Genomic DNA, 22,059 nt, shown 5'->3' with positions numbered 1-22,059 from the left:
TTCCATACAGACAAAAAGCTTATTTCTCTAAAATGTTGTGCACAATTTTGTTTACAATCCTGTTAGTATTTCTCATTTGTCAAGATGAATCCATCCACCTTTCAGGTGTGGCATATCGAGAAGCTGATTAAACAGCATGATCATTACTCAGGTGCACCTTGTGCTGGAGACAATAAAAGGCCACTCTAAAATATGCAGTTTTGTCAGACAGATGTCTTAAATTTTGAGGGAGCATGCAATTGGCATGCTGACTGCAGGATTGTCCACCAGAGCTGTTGCCAGAGAATTAAAAGTACATTTCTATACCATAAGCCACCTCCAACATCGTTTTAGAGAATTTGGCAGTATGTACTTRCGGCCTCACAACCGCAGACCATGTGTATGGCGGCTTGTGGGCGAGCGATTTGCTGATTTCCATGGTGGCGGTGGGGTTATGGTATAGGCAGGCATAAGCTCCGGACAACAAACACAATTGCATTTTATTGATGGCAATTTGAATGCACAGATATACAGTGACGAGGTCCTGAGGCCCATTGTCCTGCCATTCATCAGCGGCCATTACCTCATGTTTCAGCATGACAATGCACAGCCTCATGTTGCAAGGATCTGCACACAATTCCTGGAAGATGAAGATGTTCTTCCACGGRCTGCGTACTCACCAGACATGTCACTCATTGAGCATGTTTGGGATGCTCTGGATTTATGTGTACGACAGTGTGTTCCAGTTCCCGGAAATATCCACCAACTTCACACACCCATTGAAGAGGAGTGGGACAACATTCCACAGGCCACAATCAACAGCCTGATCAACTCTATGTGAAGATGATGTGTCGCACTGCATTAGGCAAATGGTGGTCACACCAGATACTGACAGGTATTCTGATCCACGCCCCTACCTTTTTTAAAGGTATCTGTGACCAACAGARGCATATCTGTGTCAGTCATGAGAAATCCATAGATTAGGGCSTAATTTATTTATTTCACTTAACTCAGTAAAATCTTTGAAATTTGTTGCATGTTGCATTTATATTTTTGTTCAGTATAATAGATTTTTAGTCAGGCCCCCCTGGCCTTGATGATAAGGTCRACAGACGGACCGGACTGGACCAAATCGGAACCTATCATAGACATATGTTTCAGAAGTTTGGATAGCACAGCACAGTACAGTGAGTGGAGCACAGTAGAGTACAGTACAATACAGTACAGAAAAGTAGAGTATAGTACTGAACTCTACTGTACTCTGCAGTTCTGTAATGTACTGCACTATACTCTAATGTGTGATGCTGTGCTGTGCTATGATGTCCAAACTTATAAACATGAAGATAATGACATTCATATCCATAGTTATGCATTTCTGTGTAGTACACAGAAGTTATGTAATTCCGTTACCATAAATGTTCCCTCTAAGCTGCACGCTGGCGTGCAGTAGCCCCAAGACTGCTCAGAGCGCAGAAMAACTATCAGCCCACAGAGAGAAGCACGAGATTGAACTTCGCTCAACTTTCTAGAGTTTTCCCTGTTAGTTAACACTATCAACGTTTCCCTTTACTGTGGCAATTGTGATCGAATCAACGCAATATTAGCCACTTTCAATGCAACACACCGAAACAAAATMAACTATGCAAGAGACTTTGTTGTAGGATTCTATTGCATTGACATGCACAACTCAGCCTGTACTCTACACAGACCGGTGTGGCATGGCCAATCAGAGCTGCAGTAGGCCTATATGCAAATACACCATTGCCATATATGGATTTGTGCCATTTACTTTGAACTGAACTGTGTTCACAGCTGTGGTCGTGAGTAGATGCCCTTGTTTTGAGATCAAAGCAAGAGCTGCATGTAGCCACTGTGCACATTTTGTTCATATCCTTTGCTAGTTAGTGAGTTATTAACCCAGTTATAGATCATGTGTAGTCACCAATAAGGGGGTGATTGCTTCCTACAAGAGAAAAACATTTTGAAAATTGAAAAACAAGTCAGGTAAGTTCTTTGTCTTTGAAGGGCAGTGTATTTTGAGACAGGCTTGAAAAAGCTAAGTAGCCAATAAGCAGAGGGAAGTATTACGTATTCTCTGTAATAATAGTATGGGAATAATAATGCATTTTATTTTGTAAAGTGGTTCCTTGCATCAAACACAACAACATTTTCAGTCACCTCCTTGTCTGAAGGACAAGTGGATAAGCAGGTTAATGTCAAGCCCTACATGTTTTTTTTCAAAAGCCTCATGGAATGTACTATAGGCCTACAGTACATTGAACACCACACATTGGCTGCTACTGTAGGCTGAATGATAGAATCAAATCAAAGTTTATTTGTCACGTGCGCCGAATACAACATGTGTAGACCTTACAGTGAAATGCTTACTAACCAATAGTGCAAAAAAGGTATTAGGTGAACAATTGGTAAGTAAAGAAATAAAAACAACAGTAAAAAGACAGTGAAAAACAGTAGCGAGGCTATATACAGTAGCGAGGCTATAAAAGTAGCGAGGCTACATACAGACACCGGTTAGTCAGGCTGATTGAGGTAGTATGTACATGTAGATATGGTTAAAGTGACTATGCATACATGATAAACAGAGAGTAGCAGTAGTGTAGAGGGGGTGGTGGGTGGTGGGACACAATGCAGATAGCCCGGTTAGCCAATGTGCGGGAGCACTGGTTGGTCGGCCCAATTGAGGTAGTATGTACATGAATGTATAGTTAAAGTGACTATGCATATAAGATAAACAGAGAGTAGCAGCAGCGTAAAAGAGGGGTTGGGGGGGCACACAATGCAAATAGTCCGGGTAGCCATTTCATTACCTGTTCAGGAGTCTTATGGCTTGAATGTAAAAACTGTTGAGAAGCCTTTTTGTCCTAGACTTGGCACTCCGGTACCGCTTGCCATGCGGTAGTAGAGAGAACAGTCTATGACTGGGTGGCTGGGGTCTTTGACAATTTTTAGGGCCTTCCTCTGACACCGCCTGGTGTAGAGGTCCTGGATGGCAGGCAGCTTAGCCCCAGTGATGTACTGGGCCGTACGCACTACCCTCTGTAGTGCCTTGCGGTCGGAGGCCGAGCAATTGCCGTACCATGCAGTGATGCAACCAGTCAGGATGCTCTCGATGTTACAGCTGTAGAACCTTTTGAGGATCTCAGGACCCATGCCAAATCTTTTTAGTTTCCTGAGGGGGAATAGGCTTTGTCGTGCCCTCTTCACGACTGTTTTGGTGTGTTTGGACCATTCTAGTTTGTTGGTGATGTGGACACCAAGGAACTTGAAGCTCTCAACCTGCTCCACTTCAGCCCCGTCGATGAGAATGGTCCTCGGTCCTCCTGATAGAATAGCTATTTCCATGTTAAAATGTTATGGTATGAGGGGCTCCCGGATGGCGCAGTGGTCTAGGGCACTGCATCGCAGTGCTAGCTSCGCCACCAGAGTCTCTGGGTTTGCGCCCGGGCTAGCGTCGTACGGGTTAGGGAGGGTTTGGCCGGTAGGGACATCCTTGTCTCATCGCGCTCCAGCGACTCCTGTGGCGGGCTGTGTTAAGAAGCAGTGCGGCTTGGTTGGGTTGTGCTTCGGAGGACGCGTGGCTTTCGACCTTCGGAGGACGCACTGCTTCTCTTCTCTTTCGACCTTCGTCTCTCCCGAGCCCGTACGGGAGTTGTAGCGATGAGACAAGATAGTAATTACTAGCGATTGGATACCACGAAAATTGGGGAGAAAAGGGGATCAAATMTAATGTTATGGTATGCATTTTATCCATTGATTTTGATGGTAGGCCACTCTGGTAGGCCTACATTATGATCAAATAGCCACAGTAGCCTACTTGACCACTGTTAAAACTGTAACTTAAAGTGGGTACAGCCTCAGTGTTCACAGTAAACGCTGGAAGATGCACAGAATTTTCACAATGTTCAAGTTTGCGCTCAGCAGACCTGAAATCTGCTCAATGCGGTTGAAAATTTGAGGGAACATTGGTTACCATAATTCTGTTACCGGGTCTAAATCCACTTCACTTACTGTAGTTCAATAACCAAAAGATAACCAAGATATGTTTTTCAAACTCAAGGTGCCATGTCATAGCTGACACCCCCTGGAATTGCGCCCTTTGTTGTGAAGACGTCCCTGCTCCTCGGGACGTAGATCTTTCAAACAGTACAGTAATCAAGTTGAAGGCCTGGGTTCTCCAATGACTGCCCTACATTGGCTGGCTGCCTGGCTGGCTGGCTGGCTGGCTGGCTGGCTGGCTGGCTGACTGGCTGGCTGGAGGAGACAGAGCCTGGTGAGACTGGGTTCTAAGTGGCAAAAGAGTTTCATCTCATCTCGTTTCTTGAAGAAAGAAAGCCTTTCTTTTTGCCTGCATGCAATGGCTTCAGTTTCAAAGGGGGAAAACCAATGCTGGCTTCTGCTGAGGTAAAGGTTGTTTAATAGATTGTAAAATGAAACAGAGTGCTTCTTTGGCAATAGGTGTCCAATGAGAGGTGCACTTTGAGAATAGGAAACAATTTGCTTCTCTAATAGACTGATTTGAATAATATTCACCCACCAGCGTGACATTGCACCAGCAGCACAATGTGTTTGTTTGGAAGTGAGATGAAACACCTTGACGTTCTCCTCTCCTGGGATTGAACAGAACAGAGAGAGGGAGAATGTGGGCTAATCCCTGATTAGGAAAGAGAGACTGGGCCCCCTGAGAGGTGCAGTGGTCCAAGGCACTGCATCGCAGTGCTAGCTGTGCCACTAGAGATCCTGGTTTGAGTCCAGGCTCTGTCTCAGCCAGCCGCGACCGGGAYACCCATGGGGCAGCGCACAATTGGCCCAGCGTCGTCTGGGTTAGGGGAGGGTTAGGCCGGCAGAGATGTTCTTATCCCATTGCGCTCTAGCGACTCCTGTGGTGGGCCGGGTGCAATGCACGCTGACACGGTCGCCAGGTGTACGGTGTTTCCTCTGACACATTGGTGCGGCTGGCTTCCAGGTTAAGCAGGCATTGTGTCAAGAAGCAGTGCTGCCCAGCTGGCTCTCGACCTTCGCCTCCTGAGTCCGTACGGGAGTTGCAGCGATGGGACAAGACTGTAACTACCAATTGGATACCACAAAATTGGGGAGAAAACAAAAATGTTAAAAGGAAAGAGTGACTGACAAACTGCTGACTTAATCCCTGTCACCCGTTTTCCTCACCTGGAGTTGTCAGCTCCACTCCGCTGCACAGTATCACTGACACCCTCAATGGTGAGAATGCCCGTAGGCCTGCCCGATGTTGGAAAGCCATTAAATCAAGGAGGCTAAAACAGCCCCAAAAACCTGGAAGCGGTGAGAGGGAGAGAAAGGCGGCAGAGCCAAAACTGCATTTTGTCTAATGTGGGATTCAAAATGGGACAACCATGTGAGAAACATAAAACAGTGCAGGCACCACCATTCCATAAAATTCCACCACATTCCATCCATGACCTAAAAKAGTATCCGATCTCTTTCACTATGAGATTGCATGACTCACAATTCATCACAGCTTCACCACACGACTATGGGTATCAGTTGCAGTCATAGCTGTGTGGTCGAATGCACTTGATGGGCATCTTACGGTTAGGACAATGACTTCCCCCCCCCAATAGACTAATACAGTATCCCCCCTCCTGTTGACCAAGGTCAGGGTGTCTTGGGAGGAGCACTGTTAAGTTAAGGGAACAGAAGGGCGGCTCACTCACAGATTCAAAATGGAAGAAGCAGGTCAGTATGAAATAGAGCAGAAGCAACAAGACCAAGCGCAGCAGGAAGGAATCTCTTCCAGCTCAGAGCAGCTGTGGCCGAAGCAGATCTTCGAGAAGGATAACTACCGGGCAAATGTCCGAGAAGCAACGAAATCTCTTGATTACCCGAATGGCTTGTTGCTATGAGAACTGTCATTTAAAAAGGTCTCTAAAATAGGTGATGTGGATAAAATGACATGGAAGCAACATCATGCATATCTCTTCTTCTATACAGAACAATTGGAGAGGTTTCTCAACATGTGTCATGTCTCCACTCCAACATCATAGCAACAACATCAACCCCTGAGGTTGTGAAAACCTGTGGGCAAGGACAGTGCACCACTTATGCAGATCTTGGATGACGGCCATCTAAATGTTTAAAAAGACCCACTTCATCCTCTCCAACATAAGTGCTTCAGTTTTCATTCTGAGGAACAGAATGGGAATATACTTCCCTAGTAGTTACTGGCAGAGATAAACTAATGCTGGGCAGGTCTTCTCCTAGAGCAGTCCACTGGATTAATCCAGGGCGTTTCTTTGCAGCAACAAGTGTGTTTCTCTTGAAGAATACACTAAGAATTTGAGGTTAGCTAATCTCACTGTAAATACTTGTCACATGATGATTTGTGAAAGGAGAGGTTGCTTGAGGTTATGTCCTGAAATTGCAATTTAACTACAGTCAATTCATGGCTGATTGAAAACAATTATTGCAAGTAAAAGCTCAACTAAATAGCAAAATGATATACAAGCCACATTACATTCCCCTGAGCCTCAAAATGGATAGTAGGTGATTAAACCCTGTGATGCTCTCTGAGAACCGAATAAAATACAAAATGACACTAAATGTATCCTCAGGGTAGAGTTGTCATCTTTTACGGAGCAGGACATTGTGTCACATGCTCAGCATTCCTCCAATGCAGGCCATATCCTGGAATCTGACACATTTATGATTTTCCACCCAGTTATCTGACTGTGGGTCATGTATAAAGTCATTCATTCTCTCAAAGACAGACACGCACACACACACACACGCACAAACACACAGTGGAGATCAAAGGTTAGTGACCTTGAATTCCCTGGCTGTCCTCCTTGAATCTGTCAGAGCTCATCATGACAACCAGGCCGGCAGGCTGTCAGCTTCAAGGCAGCCTCACATTACACACTGGCCTCAGATGTTTCCTAGAATGGGGAAGGAGGATCCATGCTTATGCATAACAGCCTAGGTTGAAAAAATACAGGATAAGACAATAGGATACTAATATCCCATTAGTCTTTGCATAAATGCAGAAGAATTCTAAACAATATCTCCCAAGTGGCGCAGAGGTCTAAGGCACTGCATCTCAGTGCTAGAGGCGTCACTACAGACCATGGCTCGATCCTGGGCTGTATCACAACCGGCCGTGATCGGGAATCCCATTGTCACGCCCTGATCTGTTTCACCTGTCCTTGTGATTGTCTCCACCCCCTCCAGGTGTTGCTTATTTTCCCCAGTGAATTTATCCCTGTGTTTCCTGTCTCTCTGTGCCAGTTCGTCTTGTATGTTTCCAAGTCAACCAGCAGTTTTCCCGTTCTCCTGCTTTTTGCATTCTCCTTTTTCTAGTCCTCCCGGTTTTGACCCTTGCCTGTTTCTGGACTTTGTACCCGCCTGCCTGACCATTCTGCCTGCCTTGACCACGAGCCTGTCTGCCACTCTGTACCTCCTGGACTCTGGTCTTGACCTTTTTGCGTGTCCACAATCATTCTCTTGCCTACCCCTTTGGATTAATAAACATTGTAAGACTCCAACTATCTGCCTCATGTGTCTGCATTTGGGTCTCGCCTTTTGCCTTGATACCCATAGGGCGGCGCACAATTGGCCCAGCGTCGTCCGGGTGAGGGGAGGGTTTGGCCGGAGTAGGCCGTCATTGTAAAATAAGAATTTGTTCTTAACTGACTTGCCAAGTTAAATAAAGGTTAAAAAAATTATAATGTTAAATGGACCAACAATGCGAGCAAAAATGACAAAGCGAATTTAGCAGTACAGCCCTTAAAGTGGAAAATAAACACAATCGTAGTGAATTTCATCTAACTACATAGCATAACTGTTTACAGTCATTCTATACATTTAACGTTTTTGCAAATGATCTACAGCCACTTTATTACTTGATTTCCTGACCGCTGGTCACGTTTTCAATGCTAATCCTGTAGAATCAGCAAAGGCGCTCGTCCAATGAATTTGTTTATTATCAAACACTCCCGCATGGAACTTTTATGTTGTCTTAACCTCTGTTATTTTAAACCTACACTAACAGCTCAATGCCTGAAGCCAGTCAGCTCCAATTAAAAAGTCTGTATTGTCACGGCGGAAGCATGGAACTCGGGAACTGGGCGAACAATGCTCACATTCTGCTTACAAACTGAGGAGGAGACAATGCAAGGAGTTGGACAGAGCAGGGACAGAAGGGGCGATAGTGCCAGCAGTCACATTAATTGACAGGGGGCTGGTTGTAAACTGACTGTTCTCTCCAGCCGCACTGCACATCTCAGCTTCATAAATACTCAGTACTCACCCACAAACACGGGCAGTATTATTTAAAGTGTGCTGTAATTTCATAATTAACAGGAGAAAATGGGTCAGTAGGAAAATAGGCCTACATGCTATCATGTTAGCTACTGTGGATATATGTCACTGTTTGTTGTTACATTACACATGGTTTACAGGCAGAGCAGCACCAGTGAGATACAGCAATGTGTGTGATGTATACTGTTGGCCTATGTGGGACTGCTTCATAAGTGAAAGTGAGGCCACAGATAGACGACACATGTTTTACAAGCACGTGAGTGCGACCTCAAACTAACATCTCAGTAAGGGAGAAACAGCACCAATGTTACTGTATGTTGCCAATGTTGTGCTGCAGCAAACACAAACACATGCATCCCTGCGGCTGAGTGACCATTATAAACCTCTCTCGAAACAGATGTGGATTGGAGTGCCATGGCTGCAGTCTCACATCCGTCCAAACGGTGTATCCATAGAGACCAAACACGGGGTACACACAGTCATGGAGGACAATGGAGACATTTTCACAATTTCGGAGCTACACGGTGGCCACTTAATGCACCATATAATTTGGCTTCTTGGTAATCTAGAATCCAAGAGTGTAAGAACACAACTGAAGAAGGTGTAAAGAGCATTGTCCTATGGAAARAAAAGAGGTGTAGAAAGGCTACATCAATCATACTAAATAGCCCGTTAAATATATGACAACTGTATTTTAAATTGTATTGACGAGGATTGTAATGGTGAACCACAGCCGTCTTAGCTCATAATGCTCACAATGCAAACCCCAACATGCCGAGCTTGAAGACAGCCAGGCAGAATTGATGGACTGCATGTTATTATACATTTGGGAAGTAGCCCACTAGGCCTAGTATGCCTTTCAAATATCAAATGTGAAAAAGCTTGATTCCCTCTATTCTGGTTTTGACTGTTTCCTCCCAGTCAGTCAATCAGTCAGTCAGTCAGTCCAGCTCCAGGGTTTCTTACGTAATACCTCCACTGTTTCTAACTGCCACCAAAGGCCCATTTGAATATGGACTCAATGCCCTGTCACCGACAGGATTCAGTGGGAAGAATATGCTTCAGAAGTGTGCATCTTTTGGTGTCTGCGCTGGTCATTTCGGGATACAAAACAGCCTCGTCATTCCATTCGAATTTAGTTATAGAGTTGGCATAGCTATCGCTCAACCTTGCTCAAAAGTCTGCACATGATAAGAACAATTTTATGTGATTTTACAGGTCAGTAGCTCTTGCCAACTTTTGCATTAAAGGAGTGTTATTTTCATTCCAAATGGAAAGCAATGGAAAAATACAAAGATATATTTTCTTATTATTACATTGCGTCTCTCTCTTGAGGCATTCAAGGAAGAAACTCTGAGAAGCTCTGAGAGATGGGCTAACCAACGTCTGCCTAGTGCGAGATGATCCACTCTGGTTGCTACAGTACAGCCGTGCTCTTTTAGCACATAAACACGGAGAGAGTGGTTTCTGTAAATACCCTTCACTCAGCGCTTCCTGAGACCTGCCTGCCTCTCCTCTCTCTCAGGCCCAGATGGCAGTCATTAAGGTGCTGCTGCCAAGTCTGGAAGTCTTTGATTTGGAGAGCAGATTATATCCGTGGGAGCTTTACTGTGGCAGTGGTGCACACACATGTAAAAAGACCCAGGCATGCAGGCGGACACCCCACACAGGCTGCCTGACAGCCCCTCCAGTTCCTTCCACACATAGGCAGGGGAGGTAGGAATCTATGGGAGGAATGAGATCCAAGGCTGGGAAGGGGATTGGGAAGGGATGTGGGTGTAAAGGAATGCCTCCTTTATTTACCTAACTTTTGGTGCTATGTGTGCTTCGCAGCAACCGCAGCAGCCGTAGTACGAGGAGCATGAGGCAGTGCGTGAGACCTTTTAGTTTCCCTCAGATCCACTGTTTGAAGTGCTTCCTTTTGTYACTGTGCCGTTTTGTAAGGAAAACAGTTCATTAAAAAGGAAGAGACTTTGGAGTTGGGAGAGTTCCTGCCATATAACATCCCAGCTAATCAGTCCCAGTCATGGGACCCATATCTCTAGATCCTCCAAATAATATTCCAATATCTAGTGGAGACAAGGGATGGACATGTGTTTCGGGAATGGACAATAGGCCTATTTTTCATTAACAATAAGTATTGTGTTTTCTAAAGAACAAGTAGAAGATCAAAGGGTCATTCAAATTCTACATTACTACCAACATTTGTACAGACAGTGACCATGCAGTTGAACACAAGGTCAGTGTATGACACATGTATGACACATGATGGTTCCCAAAAACGATTTTCTTGAGGAAGCCTGCTAAGGATTCTAAATACATGTGATCTATGAATGTTCATGTGTCATGGAACGGTTAGGGGAGAAATTGCATGGCGTCTGTCCCACGGATGTGCTCATCACCCGAGGAACGGAATGTAGCAGACACTAGTCGAGATATTAACACTAATGACAATATAACATTATAGGATTTTCATCTGTAACACTTTTAGTGATAGGAAATCCCCCCCCCCCCCCCCACACAAAATGACACATGATCCGCGCCAAACCTTCACGCACCTGTTAACCCTGTGCAAAAATGCAACGCTCCTAAATTGCATCCTGTACAGGTTCTAAACTAAATAAATAATGTCAAACACTACCCAGTGCAGCTCCTTAGACTGAGATGTATCTCTTAGTAGTATGTGTTGTGTGTCAGTATAATTATTGTGGCATCAGTAGCCTCTGAAACACTAGAAGCCTGTCCACTTGTCTGACCACACAGGTCTCCTACACAAGCATATGTTGTAAGCCATCCATGCAAGTACGATGTAGTGATTATGTAGAAAAAAATTATTGAGAAACCAACATTCTGAGACAGAACTAGAGGTCGTTTTGTAAGTGTTGCAAAAATGAAACATTTGTCTTKAGGTTGCCATCATTGGTTTCCAGACTGAGGCATAGGGTCACATTCATATTGATGGACAAGTTAGAGAGATTGTTTCCCTTGCAAATTCTGCAAATTCCGCAGATACTTCAAGAGTAACTTTGATGTTCCCTCTACGCAATAAAAGAACAAAAATGATTATATATATTTTTCTTATGTGATTTATGAGGTCAGAATACTGCCAATGACAACCATWCGTTTTATGGTAAAGAAGTAAGAAATTAGGTTATGTCAAGTTAAGTCAGAAAGGTAACCAAATATTACAAAAAACAATACATAGAAAACCCACTAAATAGTTGATTCTTTCAAAAAATATATGTTTTTGATGGCAACATACAAACATTTGGATTTGTCAGGTTGATAAAGTTAGGTATTTCAGGACAAATATTACTTAATTTCAGGTTAATATACCATTACACAATATGTTCCATCACATGTCAATGCTTTTGATATCATTTCTGTTTTCTTACAACAAAATGTTGCATTTGTTCAACATTTCCAGAATATTGTTCCACAAAATTGACATTTAAAAAATGATTATTTTCATAATCAGAGGTCTATTACAAGTATTTCTGAAGGGTAATATTTAGTTTTCCTCATTTGGAGCCATGCTGGGTCTCACACAGGGTTAATTCACCATGCGCTCACTGTCCATTCATCCAAGGTTGTCCTATGATAAGCAATGGACATTTTTACGCATTTCTTTGAAAAATTGCAAATATATGTATTAATAGTAAATAGCCATGTCCAGCCTTATGCAATTCACTGCAATAATTGCCTTGCAATGGAAATATAGGATAAATGAATTGAAATTAGGCAAAAAAAATCACTCTGACAGCAATTTACCATAGCTTATTTACAATATGATGTAAATGAAAAGGCTATGCTGTTCAACTATTTGCAGATTCATGGCGTTTTGGAATGTTTGAATCCTGGCAATCGTCTTCCTCGATAGGGCGAATCCCTGAAGAATTCAACAAGCGAGCAGAAGATCTGCGCAAATTCTTACCTGAACCGGGGTGAATCTTTCACACATTCTTCAAAATCCACCGTCATTTTGGCTGGATTTAGTCTTCAAGCTTAATTAATAAATTTCATTTCCCGAAAGTTATAAACGACAGAAGAGTGTAGATATGTAGGCTATTCCGATGTGCAGCGATAGCCAACTCTCCCCGTCTTCACTGTGCTACTACACTGAAACAAGAGCCTGGCATATTTGAACCGCTAGACCGCTGCAAAAATAGGGACTATCGTCATAGTTCATTCTCAACAAAAAGCGCACTCAAATTTAGGGATCGTTTCCTGACTGAAATCACCTCGCATATGATAGCCTACAACACACAACATTTGTGTATAAGGGCATGATGTCAATATCAATTAAACAAATGTATTTATAGGTATTACGCCATTACTGCAGAGACAGTATAAGTGCACATAGCCTGCAGTTTGCCCTAACCCTAGCAGTTCATGGATGCTTATCACACATTGTGTGTGTGTGTGTGTGTGTGTGTGTGTGTGTGTGTGTGTGTGTGTGTGTGTGTGCAGTTGTGTGTTGTGTGTGTGTGTGTGTGTGTGTGTGTGTGTGTGGTGTGTGTGTGTGTGTGTGTTGTGTGTGTGTGTGTGTGTGTGTGTGTGTGTGTGTGTGTGTGTGTGTGTGTGTGTGTGTGTGTGTGTGTGTGTGTGTGTGTGTGTGTGTGTGTGTGTGCGTGCGTGTGCGTGCGTGGCGTGCGTGCGGTGCATTGCATGCATGAATGGTACTAAAGTCAGTATACTTGAGAGTGTATCAGAATGAATTAACTGTTTTGAGCTTGGAGTTTCCTCTCTAGTCTCAGTCAGTCAGATGACCTTTGGCCTCTCATCACAGCTGGCAGTCCTTGACTGAAGCACAACTAAATTCCTCTTTTCCCCAGTGCCCATCTCTGTTGAGATCTGGAGGCAACACATTCACACAGGCAAACAGATTCTCACAGAGAAACATGATATTAAAAAGGATTTCTGCCCTGGCAGCCCAATGTGATAACTGATACAGCGAAGATGCTAACATCTGGCGTGGCTCTGGTTCAAGAAGGAGTTGAGGAGCTCTAGAGCTGTGCAGAAATCTCCACTATTAATCTGGAATTTATTACCCCTACTCGCCTCTCACACATGCAATGGGTCGGTTTTTGTCATCACCAAATCTGTCCCTTTAGAATCACAAATCTGAGATTCTAAAGTCACATACAGCCTAACTCTCCAGTCTGTGAAATGGTCTTCTATTGCTAGGTGATACAATAACTAACACTATAGACACCCACACCCAGGCAACATCATGATGGACATTATAACCCAGGTAGTTTGGGCCGTGTATGCTGATTGGCTGAAACAGCATTCTAGCCGTGTGTATATCAGACAATATACCTGATGCCAAACTACTTTATTTACTGTTATATTTATGTTGGTAACCAGTTTATAACAGCAATAAGGCACTAACAACCTATGGAAATGATGGGGAAGAAATTCATGACAGGTGTATTAATTAGCTAAGATGAAGAGAGAGAAACATCTACCTGCCAGCTGTTCAATGAACCCCATAAATATAGAATACCATATTTCAAGTGCATCCTCCATTCCCCTCCCCATCCCCATCCCCGTACGTAAGGCCAAAAAGAGAGAATATGATTAATTCACAGGAAATGGGAAAGCTGGAGGGAGCGAGTGCTAGAGGTTTCACAGCAGGCTTTTATAGAACACTATTGTTCCTTCTTATCCCTGCTTTCAGAGGCTAGCTGTGCCCCTGAATAGGAATGATCTCACCGCCCGGCCCTCGCCTCACTACTCTGCTGATGGGGAGATGTCTTGACTAGCTGGATGCAATGCTGCTAGTCAAGACTTGGCCCGACTAACTCGTTTTTTTTTCATGGAGATGTAAGCATGAAGTCACAAGAGCTAAATAAACTAAATGATAAGGGGTGAAGAAAAGGATGCATACATTCCGATCATGGGATAGACCCTGGAAKCCATAACATTGCGGTTTATTTCATTGATGTCATTCAATGACACCACTGCTGGCTCAACTCTCAAGACCATTTCATTTTAAAAGTGGGATTACATTTGGAGTGGGATTATACATGACAGGTTTTAATATGTATGAAAGGAAATATAGAGGGCAGGCATTTGTTTAAATTATGATGTAAAGATATAGTTATTTATTAGAGCTTTGCAAAAATGTAACCCATTGAGTAATCGTAATTGAAATTTGGGGACTGACTCTCTAACACAGGTGCCAAACCTGTGCCAAAAACGCACACTCAATTTCTTTGGGGTGTTGTAACGTTTGTTTGAAGAAGAGGACCAAGGTGCAGCATGGTACGTGTTCATGATTTTTAATAAACCTGAACACTAGAACAAAAAATAACAAAGCGGGACAAACGAAACATTTCTGTTTGGTGCAGACACACAAAACAGAAAATAACTACCCACAAAACAAAGGTGGGAAAAGGCTACCTAAGTATGGTTCTCAATCAGAGACAACGATAGACAGCTGCCTCTGATTGAGACCCACACCCGGCCAAACACACAGAAATAGAAAACATAGAATACAAAACATAGAATGCCCACCCCAACAAAAAGGAACTAAGGTCAGGGCGTGACAGGTGTCAGCAAATTACATTTCCTAACTACATCCTTTCCTTCTTGAAGTGCTAAAGTTTACTCAGAAAACTCCTCTCTTCCCCATTAAAATACTGTGTTTCAGTCTATGTATCTGACAGACAGCCATTGATCCATAAGCCTTCATTACAGTGAGCCGAGACAGTGGGCCAACTGTCCTTGAGGCAGGAAGAGGATAGAGGAATGTGTTCTACTGGAGCAGGTGTTGTGGAGTTTGTTAGTCTATCACAAAAGCAGCATCCCAGCATCCCAAAGTCTCTCTTACATAAACATCCTTCATCTCTTCAGGCCCTAAAATTAGACTTGCTTAAATCAAGGCCTCTCTCTCTCTCTCTCTCTCTCTCTCTCTCTCTCTCTCTCTCTCTCTCTCTCTCTCTCTCTCTCTCATCTCTTGCTCCCTTTCTTCCTCCGAGATCAAAGCCTTTCTTCTCGTTCCACATTCACAGCTTTTTGAAAGCTATTGAGTCAGCAGACTGATCTGAACATGCTGGGTGAGATATTTGAAGGAAACTTCTCGCGTAATGCTACTATGCAGAGAGAAAGAGAGAGAGAGAGAGAGACAGAGAGAGAGAGAGAGAGTGTGTGTGAGAGAGAGAGATAGAGAGTGTGAGAGAGGATAGTGAGAGAGGGTAGAGAGAGAGAGAGAGGCCACCACTCCACCAATGAACATACAGTGCATTCGGAAAGTATTCAGACCCATAGATTTTTTCCACATTTTGTTATGTTACATCCTTATTCTAAAATGTATTAAATCGTTTTTTCCTCTCATCAATCTACACACAATAACCCATAAGGACAAAGCTAAAAGTGATTATCTGATCCACCTCTACGCAGACGACACCATTTTGTATACATCTGGCCCTTCTTTGGACACTGTGTTAACAAACCTCCAAACGAGCTTCAATAAATGCTAGTAAAACTAAATGCATGCTCTTCAACCGATTGCTGCCCGCACCGCCCGCCCGACTAGCAACACTACTCGGGACGGTTCTGACTTATATGTGGACAACTACAAATACCTAGGTGTCTGGTTAGACTGTAAACTCTCCTTCCAGACTCACATTAAGCATCTCCAATCCAAAATGAAATCTAGAATTGGCTTCCTACTTCGCAACAAAGCCTCCTTCACTCATGCTGCCAAACATACCCTCGTAAATCTGACTATCCTACCGATCTTTGACTTTGGCGATATCATTTACAAAATAGCCTCCAACACTCTACTCAGCAAACTGGATGTAGTCTATCACAGTGCCATCCGTTTTGTCACCAAAGTCCCATATACTACCCACTACTGCGACCTATATGCTCTCGCTGGCTGGCCCTCACTACATATTGTCGCCAAACCCACTGGATCCAGGTCACCTATAAGTCTTTGCTAGGTAAAGCCCCACCTTATTTCAGCTCACTGGTCACCATAGCAACACCCAGCCGTAGCACGCACTCCAGCAGGAATATTTCACTGGTCATCCCCAAAGCCAACACCTACTTTGGCCGCCTTTCCTTCCAGATCTCTGCTGCCAATGATTTTTCTATTGTGTTATTGACTCTACGTTTGTTTATGTGTAACTCTGTGTTGTTGTTTTTGTCGCACGGCCACGTCGCAGTTGTAAATGAGAACTTGTTCTCAACTGGCCTACCTGGTTAAATAAAGGTGAAATAAAATAAATAAAATAAAAAACTGGTTTTTAGAAATTATTGCAAATTTATTAAAAATAAAAAACTTAAATATCACATTTACATAAGTATTCAGACCCTTTACTCAGTACTTTGTTGAAGCACCTTTGGCAGTGATTACAGTCTTGAGTCACACTACAAGCTTGGCACATCTGTATTTGAGGAGTTTCTCCCATTCTTCTCTGCAGATCCGTTCAAGCTCTGTCAGGTTGGATGGGGAGCATCACTGCACAGCTATTTTCAGGTCTCTCCAGAGATGTTCGATCGGGTTCAAGTCCAGGCTCTGGCTTTGCCACTCAAGGACATTCAGAGACTTGTCCTGAAGCCACTCCCGCGTTGTCTTGGCAATGTGGTTAGGATCGTTGTCCTGTTGCAAGATGAACCTTCGCCCCAGTCTGAGGTCCTGAGCGCTCTGGAGCAGGTTTTCATCAAGAATCTCTCTGTACTTTGCTCGGTTCATCTTTCCCTCGATCCTGACTAGTCTCCCAGTCCCTGCCGCTGAAAAACATCCTCACAGCATGATCCTGCCACCACCATGCTTCACCATACAGATGGTGCCAGGTTTCCTCCAGACGTGACGCTTGGCATTCAGGCCAAAGAGTTCAATCTTGGTTTCATCAGACCAGATAATCTTGTTTCTCATGGTCTGAGAGTCCTTTAGGTGTCTTTTGGCAAACTCCAAGCGGGCTGTCTGATGCTTCTGATTGGTGGAGTGCTGCAGAGATGAGTAAAGGCCTGATTGGTGGAGTGCTGCAGAGATGAGTCTTGGTGTTTCCAATTTCTTCCATTTAAGGATGATGGAGGCCACTGTGCTCGCTTTCACTCTCTCGCTCTCTCTCGCTCTCGCTCTCTCTCTCTCTCTCTGTCTCTTGCAGTGGATGCTGGGAGTTTTTTGGAGTTTGAGTGTTTGGTGTGAAGGGCTCTGTCCTAACTAATTTTCTGGACTCTGTCTTGGTCTTTTCTTTCAATTTTTATTTTATATGGTGGAGGGTTAATGCACTATTTGTTTTAGCGGTATCCACAGGTCTTTTCAAAGTTAGGGTGGAAGAGGACAGAGTTAGTTTCCTGGGTCTTGGAAGGTGTGGTGTGCGCGATGGCTTCTAAGCATAGCGTGGAGGAGACGCTGTCGTTACAGCATGGATTCAGGTGTGTTCCTGAGAATGGAGTTAAGGTGGAGGAGGTTCTGCTCGCAGTTGGTGAACAGGTAGGAGCTGAATTTATACATTCCGCTTCCAGAATGAACAAAGCTGTCATTGTGTTCATGAAAAGAGCAAATTTGGTTGGTGGGCTAATTGCTAGTGGAATATTTGTAAGGGGTGTGTTGGTGCCAATTTTGCCTCTTTCTACCCCTTCAACAAGGGTAGTAGTTGAAAATTTGCCTCCGTTTATTATGGATAAACAAATCAGGAAAGAGCTGAGTCGTTTTGGTAAGTTTGCTAGCGGGTTTTGTGTACTGTCGGCAGGTTTTCAGGCAGATGCCATTAAACACGTTGTTTCGTTCCGGAGGCAAGTGTTCATGTTTCTGAATAACAATGAGCAACAGCTAAATGTGCATTTTAAAGTGAGGCATGGGGAGGGGCTCTACGCAGGGTTTGCCAGCACAGATAGTCTACAGTGTTTTAAGTCTGGGGATTTGGGGATTTGGGGCATAAGAGCTTTGCGTGCCCACATAAAGGCCGTAAACAAGGTGAGGGTACAAGCGCCAGTGGGGGAAATCGAGGTCAACGTGCAGGGGGCAATGAGATGCAGACAGCAGAGGCTGAGCCTAGTCATGCCAGGGATGGTGGTGTAGATGAGGCTCGGCCTAGTCATGCCAGAGATGGTGGGGTAGCTGAGGCTGGGCCTAGTCATGTCAGAGATGGTGGGGTAGCTGAGGCTGGGCCTAGTCATGCTATGGATGGTGGTGTAGCTGAGGCTGGGCCTAGTCATGTTATGGATGGTGGTGTAGCTGAGGCTGGGACTAGTCAGGCTAGAGATGGACTTTTTGGGAAAGGTGGGGGTAGCGAAGAGAGGAGTATGAGTCTCTGAGTCAATGGTGGGATGTGGGGAAAGTACAAATTCGGCTTTTCTGTCAACAGTATACAGCTCTCTCATCCTCAGAGGCTAGGAGAGTATTGGGGGAACTAGAGCGTAGTATTAGTGAGATGGAGGTAGAGATGGTGGGGCAAGGCAATGTAGGCCTCCAGGCTAATTTAGCTGAATTACGTAGGGACCTGGGCAGTTTTTTCCAGGTTAAAGCAAGGGGAGCACTTGTAAGAGCTAGGTTCTCCATGCTCAAGGAAATGGATGCTCCCAGCTCCTTCGTCTTGGGTTTGGAAAGACAGAGCGGTGAAGCCAAGGGTATGCATTGTCTACGGCTGTCTGATGGGCGGGTGACCTCTGTGGTGGGGGAGATGCGAGAGCGAACTGTGGAGTTTTATACTGAGTTGTATAGGGCAGAAATGTGTGATCCTACGTGTGCTCAGGTCTTGTTCGCAGAACTCCCTAAGCTCTCTCTGGCACAGAGGGATGAAATGGACATTCCTCTGTTGTCCCATGAACTGGCAGAGGCCGTAACCCAGATGTCCCCCGGTCAAGCACCGGGGGTCGATGGACTCCCAATGAGGTTCTACAAAAAATTCTGGGGAATAATTGGACTGGACTTCATTTGCGTGTTGCATGAATGCGTCGAGGTAGAAGAGTTGCCGATGAGCTGCCGTCGGGCGGCTCTGACTTTCCTGCCCAAAAAGGGGGACTTGTGTGAACTTAAGAACTGGAGGCCTGTGGCATTGCTCTGTGCGGACTGCACGATATTTGCCAAGGTCCTCTCTAACAGACTGAAGTCCCATCTGGACTCGATAGTACATAAGGACCAAACATACTGTGTACCGGGACGCTCAATCACGGACAACTTGTTCTTAATCAGGGACATGTTGGACTTGTCGAGAGGTTCTAATGTGTACTTTGGACTGGTCTCTTTAGACCAAGAGAAGGCTTTTGATAGAGTGGACCATGAGTATCTGTTTAATGTGATGTCTTTGTTTGGGTTTGGGAAGAGTTTTTTTGACCTGTGTGAAGATGTTGTATGCTGGGGCGTCATGTATGGTCAAGGTGGGAGGGAGGCTCAGTAGGCCAGTCTGGGTGAGACGGGGCATTAGACAAGGATGCCCTCTATCGGGGCAGTTATATACACTAGCCATTGAGCCTTTTTTGGGCCTGCTACGCAGGAGACTGCAGGGAGTGTGCTGGACAGGCATGGGTGTATTGACAGGCATAGCAGTGTCAGCGTATGCAGATGGTGTTTCTGTGATGGTCAGGGATGGGCAGGATATGCAGGCACTAGAGACCAGTCTGAAGGTGTACGAGGGAGCTTAGTCAGCTAAGGTAAACTGGGGCAAGAGCAAAGCTCTGTTATGTGGGGCATGGGGGGATAGGGCCCCTCCTCTGCTTCCAGGGGGTTTGCAGTGGGGTTGTGAAGGGCTTAAAATGTTGGGGGTGTACCTGGGCTCGGAGAGGTGGGTCAGGAAGAACTGGGAGGGGCTGTCACAGGCAGTGGTGTCAAGACTGGCCAGGTGGAGGTGGCTCCTGTCCCAAGTGTCATATAGAGGGAGGGTGCTGATAATCAACAACCTGGTGGCATCTGCCCTGTGGCATAAACTGGCTGTCCTCAACCCCCCCGCCGGTCTGCTCGCAGACCTGCAACGCAAGCTGGTGGACTTTTTCTGGTCGGGCCATCACTGGCTGATGGCGGCAGTGTTGTACTTGACCGTCCACGAAGGAGGACAGGGCCTGGTGGAACTGGAGAGCAGTGTGGCTGCATTCCGACTAAAGGCGGCGCAGAGACTGCTATACCACACTGATGCTGGCTGGAGGGAACCAGCATGCGCACTGCTGAGGAGAGCTGGTGGATTACGGTTGGACCGGCAGATGTTCCTCATGAGGCTGGAGAGGCTGAGTACAGCAGGTCTCTCTGATTTGTACTCTGCAGTGCTGAGGACCTGGCAGCTGCTAAGGCCCACACGAGATGGGTGTGTGGAGCCTGGGCTGTGAGTGTGAGAAGACCTATCTTCCAAAACCCAGCCATCCCTTTAAGATCGGTTCAGTCGGCCACCCTGCAGAGGCGACTGATGGCAGCGGGTTTACAAAGGCTGGGTGACCTGTGACTGGAGGGAGAGGAGAGGTGGAAAACCCCGGAAGTCCTGGCACAACAAACAGGAATAACGTCTCTTAGGCTGCTGGAGAGGTTCCTGGAGGAGGTCCAGGAGGCACTGTCTGAGCCGGTAAGGGGGGGTGTTTGAGCGGCCAAAGGGGGAGGGACCACCAATGTTTCTGCCATTGCAGGTGTTAGATTTGAACACTCCGCGCCTGGGGGGGAGGTAAAGCCCTCTACAACCTCTGCATTAAGGTGAGGAACATTAGGATCCTAACAGGAGTGAAGGCACATCAGTGGCAGGGGTTATGTGGGGAGGAGAGTAAGGTGGGTTTTAGATGGAGGGGGCTCTACAAACCCCCAGCACCAAAGAGGTCATGGGACCTCCAGTGGATGGTTCTACATGGAGCCCTGGCCACTAACAGCTGGTTGGCACAGGTTGAACCGGGAGTCGGGCAGGGGTGTCTTTTCTGTGTTATGAGAGAAACTGTGATTCATGTGTTTTCTGTGTGCGCCAGGTTAATGCCATTAATGTCTCTGTTGGAATGTCTGTGTGAGAGGTTGGGGTGTTTTTTACTGTTGGGATGTTTATAATGGGGTACAGGTATTCAAATAAGGAAAAGGCCCAATGTGCTTTGTTGAATTTTATGTTTGCTCAGGCAAAGTTGCCTATTTGGATAACAAGGAGGAACAGGGTCAAAGGTGCTGGGATAACAGACTCTTTACTATTATTTAATGGGATGGTCTCTGCGTGCCTTAGGGTAGAAATTGAGTTCTATAAAATGATAAATCATGTCCAATCAATAGAATTGATCTCCAATCAAGTTGTAGAAACATCTCAAGGATGATCAATGGAAACAGAATGCACCTGAGCTCAATTTCGAGTCTCATAGCAAAGGGTCTAAACAAGTATTTCTGTTTTTTTTCAAATTCAACAAACCTGTTTTCACTTAGTCATTATGGGTTACAGTGTGTAGATTCATTTTTATTATTTTAAATTTCATCAATATTAGAATAGTTAGCCAATTGACAGTCCAGTAAAACATTGGTGCCCAAAGACCCATAAAAGAATACACAAATCGTCGTACCTTGACATGAATGGTATATGGCAGCCGAAGACCTTACACAGTTCCTCTTCTTTCAGCAAAAAACAAGAAACAGTGATTACAGTGGACTACGGACACTGGATTGATTAATCCCGGTTCCTGCTGTTTCACGCTGATGGGAGGACACTAGGGTATGGAGAAAACCACATGAGTACATGCATTCATCATGCCGCTTGTCAACATCGCAGGTTGTGTGATGGTGTGCGGTGTGTTTTCGTGGCACACATTGGGCCCCTTGATAAAAGTGGAGCAACGTTTGAATGCCACAGCATATCTGAAAATCAC

General features: G+C 45.0%; 1 protein-coding gene across 2 annotated transcripts in view; it reads right to left on the bottom strand.

The window, feature by feature from the left end:
• Positions 1-12,422, bottom strand: part of LOC111976526 (arf-GAP with coiled-coil, ANK repeat and PH domain-containing protein 3) — a 71,245-nt gene extending 58,823 nt beyond the window's left edge. For both annotated transcript variants that reach the window (XM_024005412.1, XM_070448021.1), the window contains exon 1: positions 12,227-12,422. In XM_024005412.1, the coding sequence (XP_023861180.1) occupies positions 12,227-12,273 (47 nt within the window). In that variant the 5' untranslated portion in view covers positions 12,274-12,422. The remainder of the gene's footprint in view (positions 1-12,226) is intronic.
• Between the last annotated feature and the right edge of the window lie 9,637 nt (positions 12,423-22,059).

The sequence above is a fragment of the Salvelinus sp. IW2-2015 genome, linkage group LG17 (genome assembly GCF_002910315.2).
Source record: "Salvelinus sp. IW2-2015 linkage group LG17, ASM291031v2, whole genome shotgun sequence".
NCBI classification, from domain to species: Eukaryota; Metazoa; Chordata; class Actinopteri; order Salmoniformes; family Salmonidae; genus Salvelinus; species Salvelinus sp. IW2-2015.
Note: the sequence above shows the minus strand (reverse complement) of the source record. Positions and strands in the feature narration are given on the sequence as shown.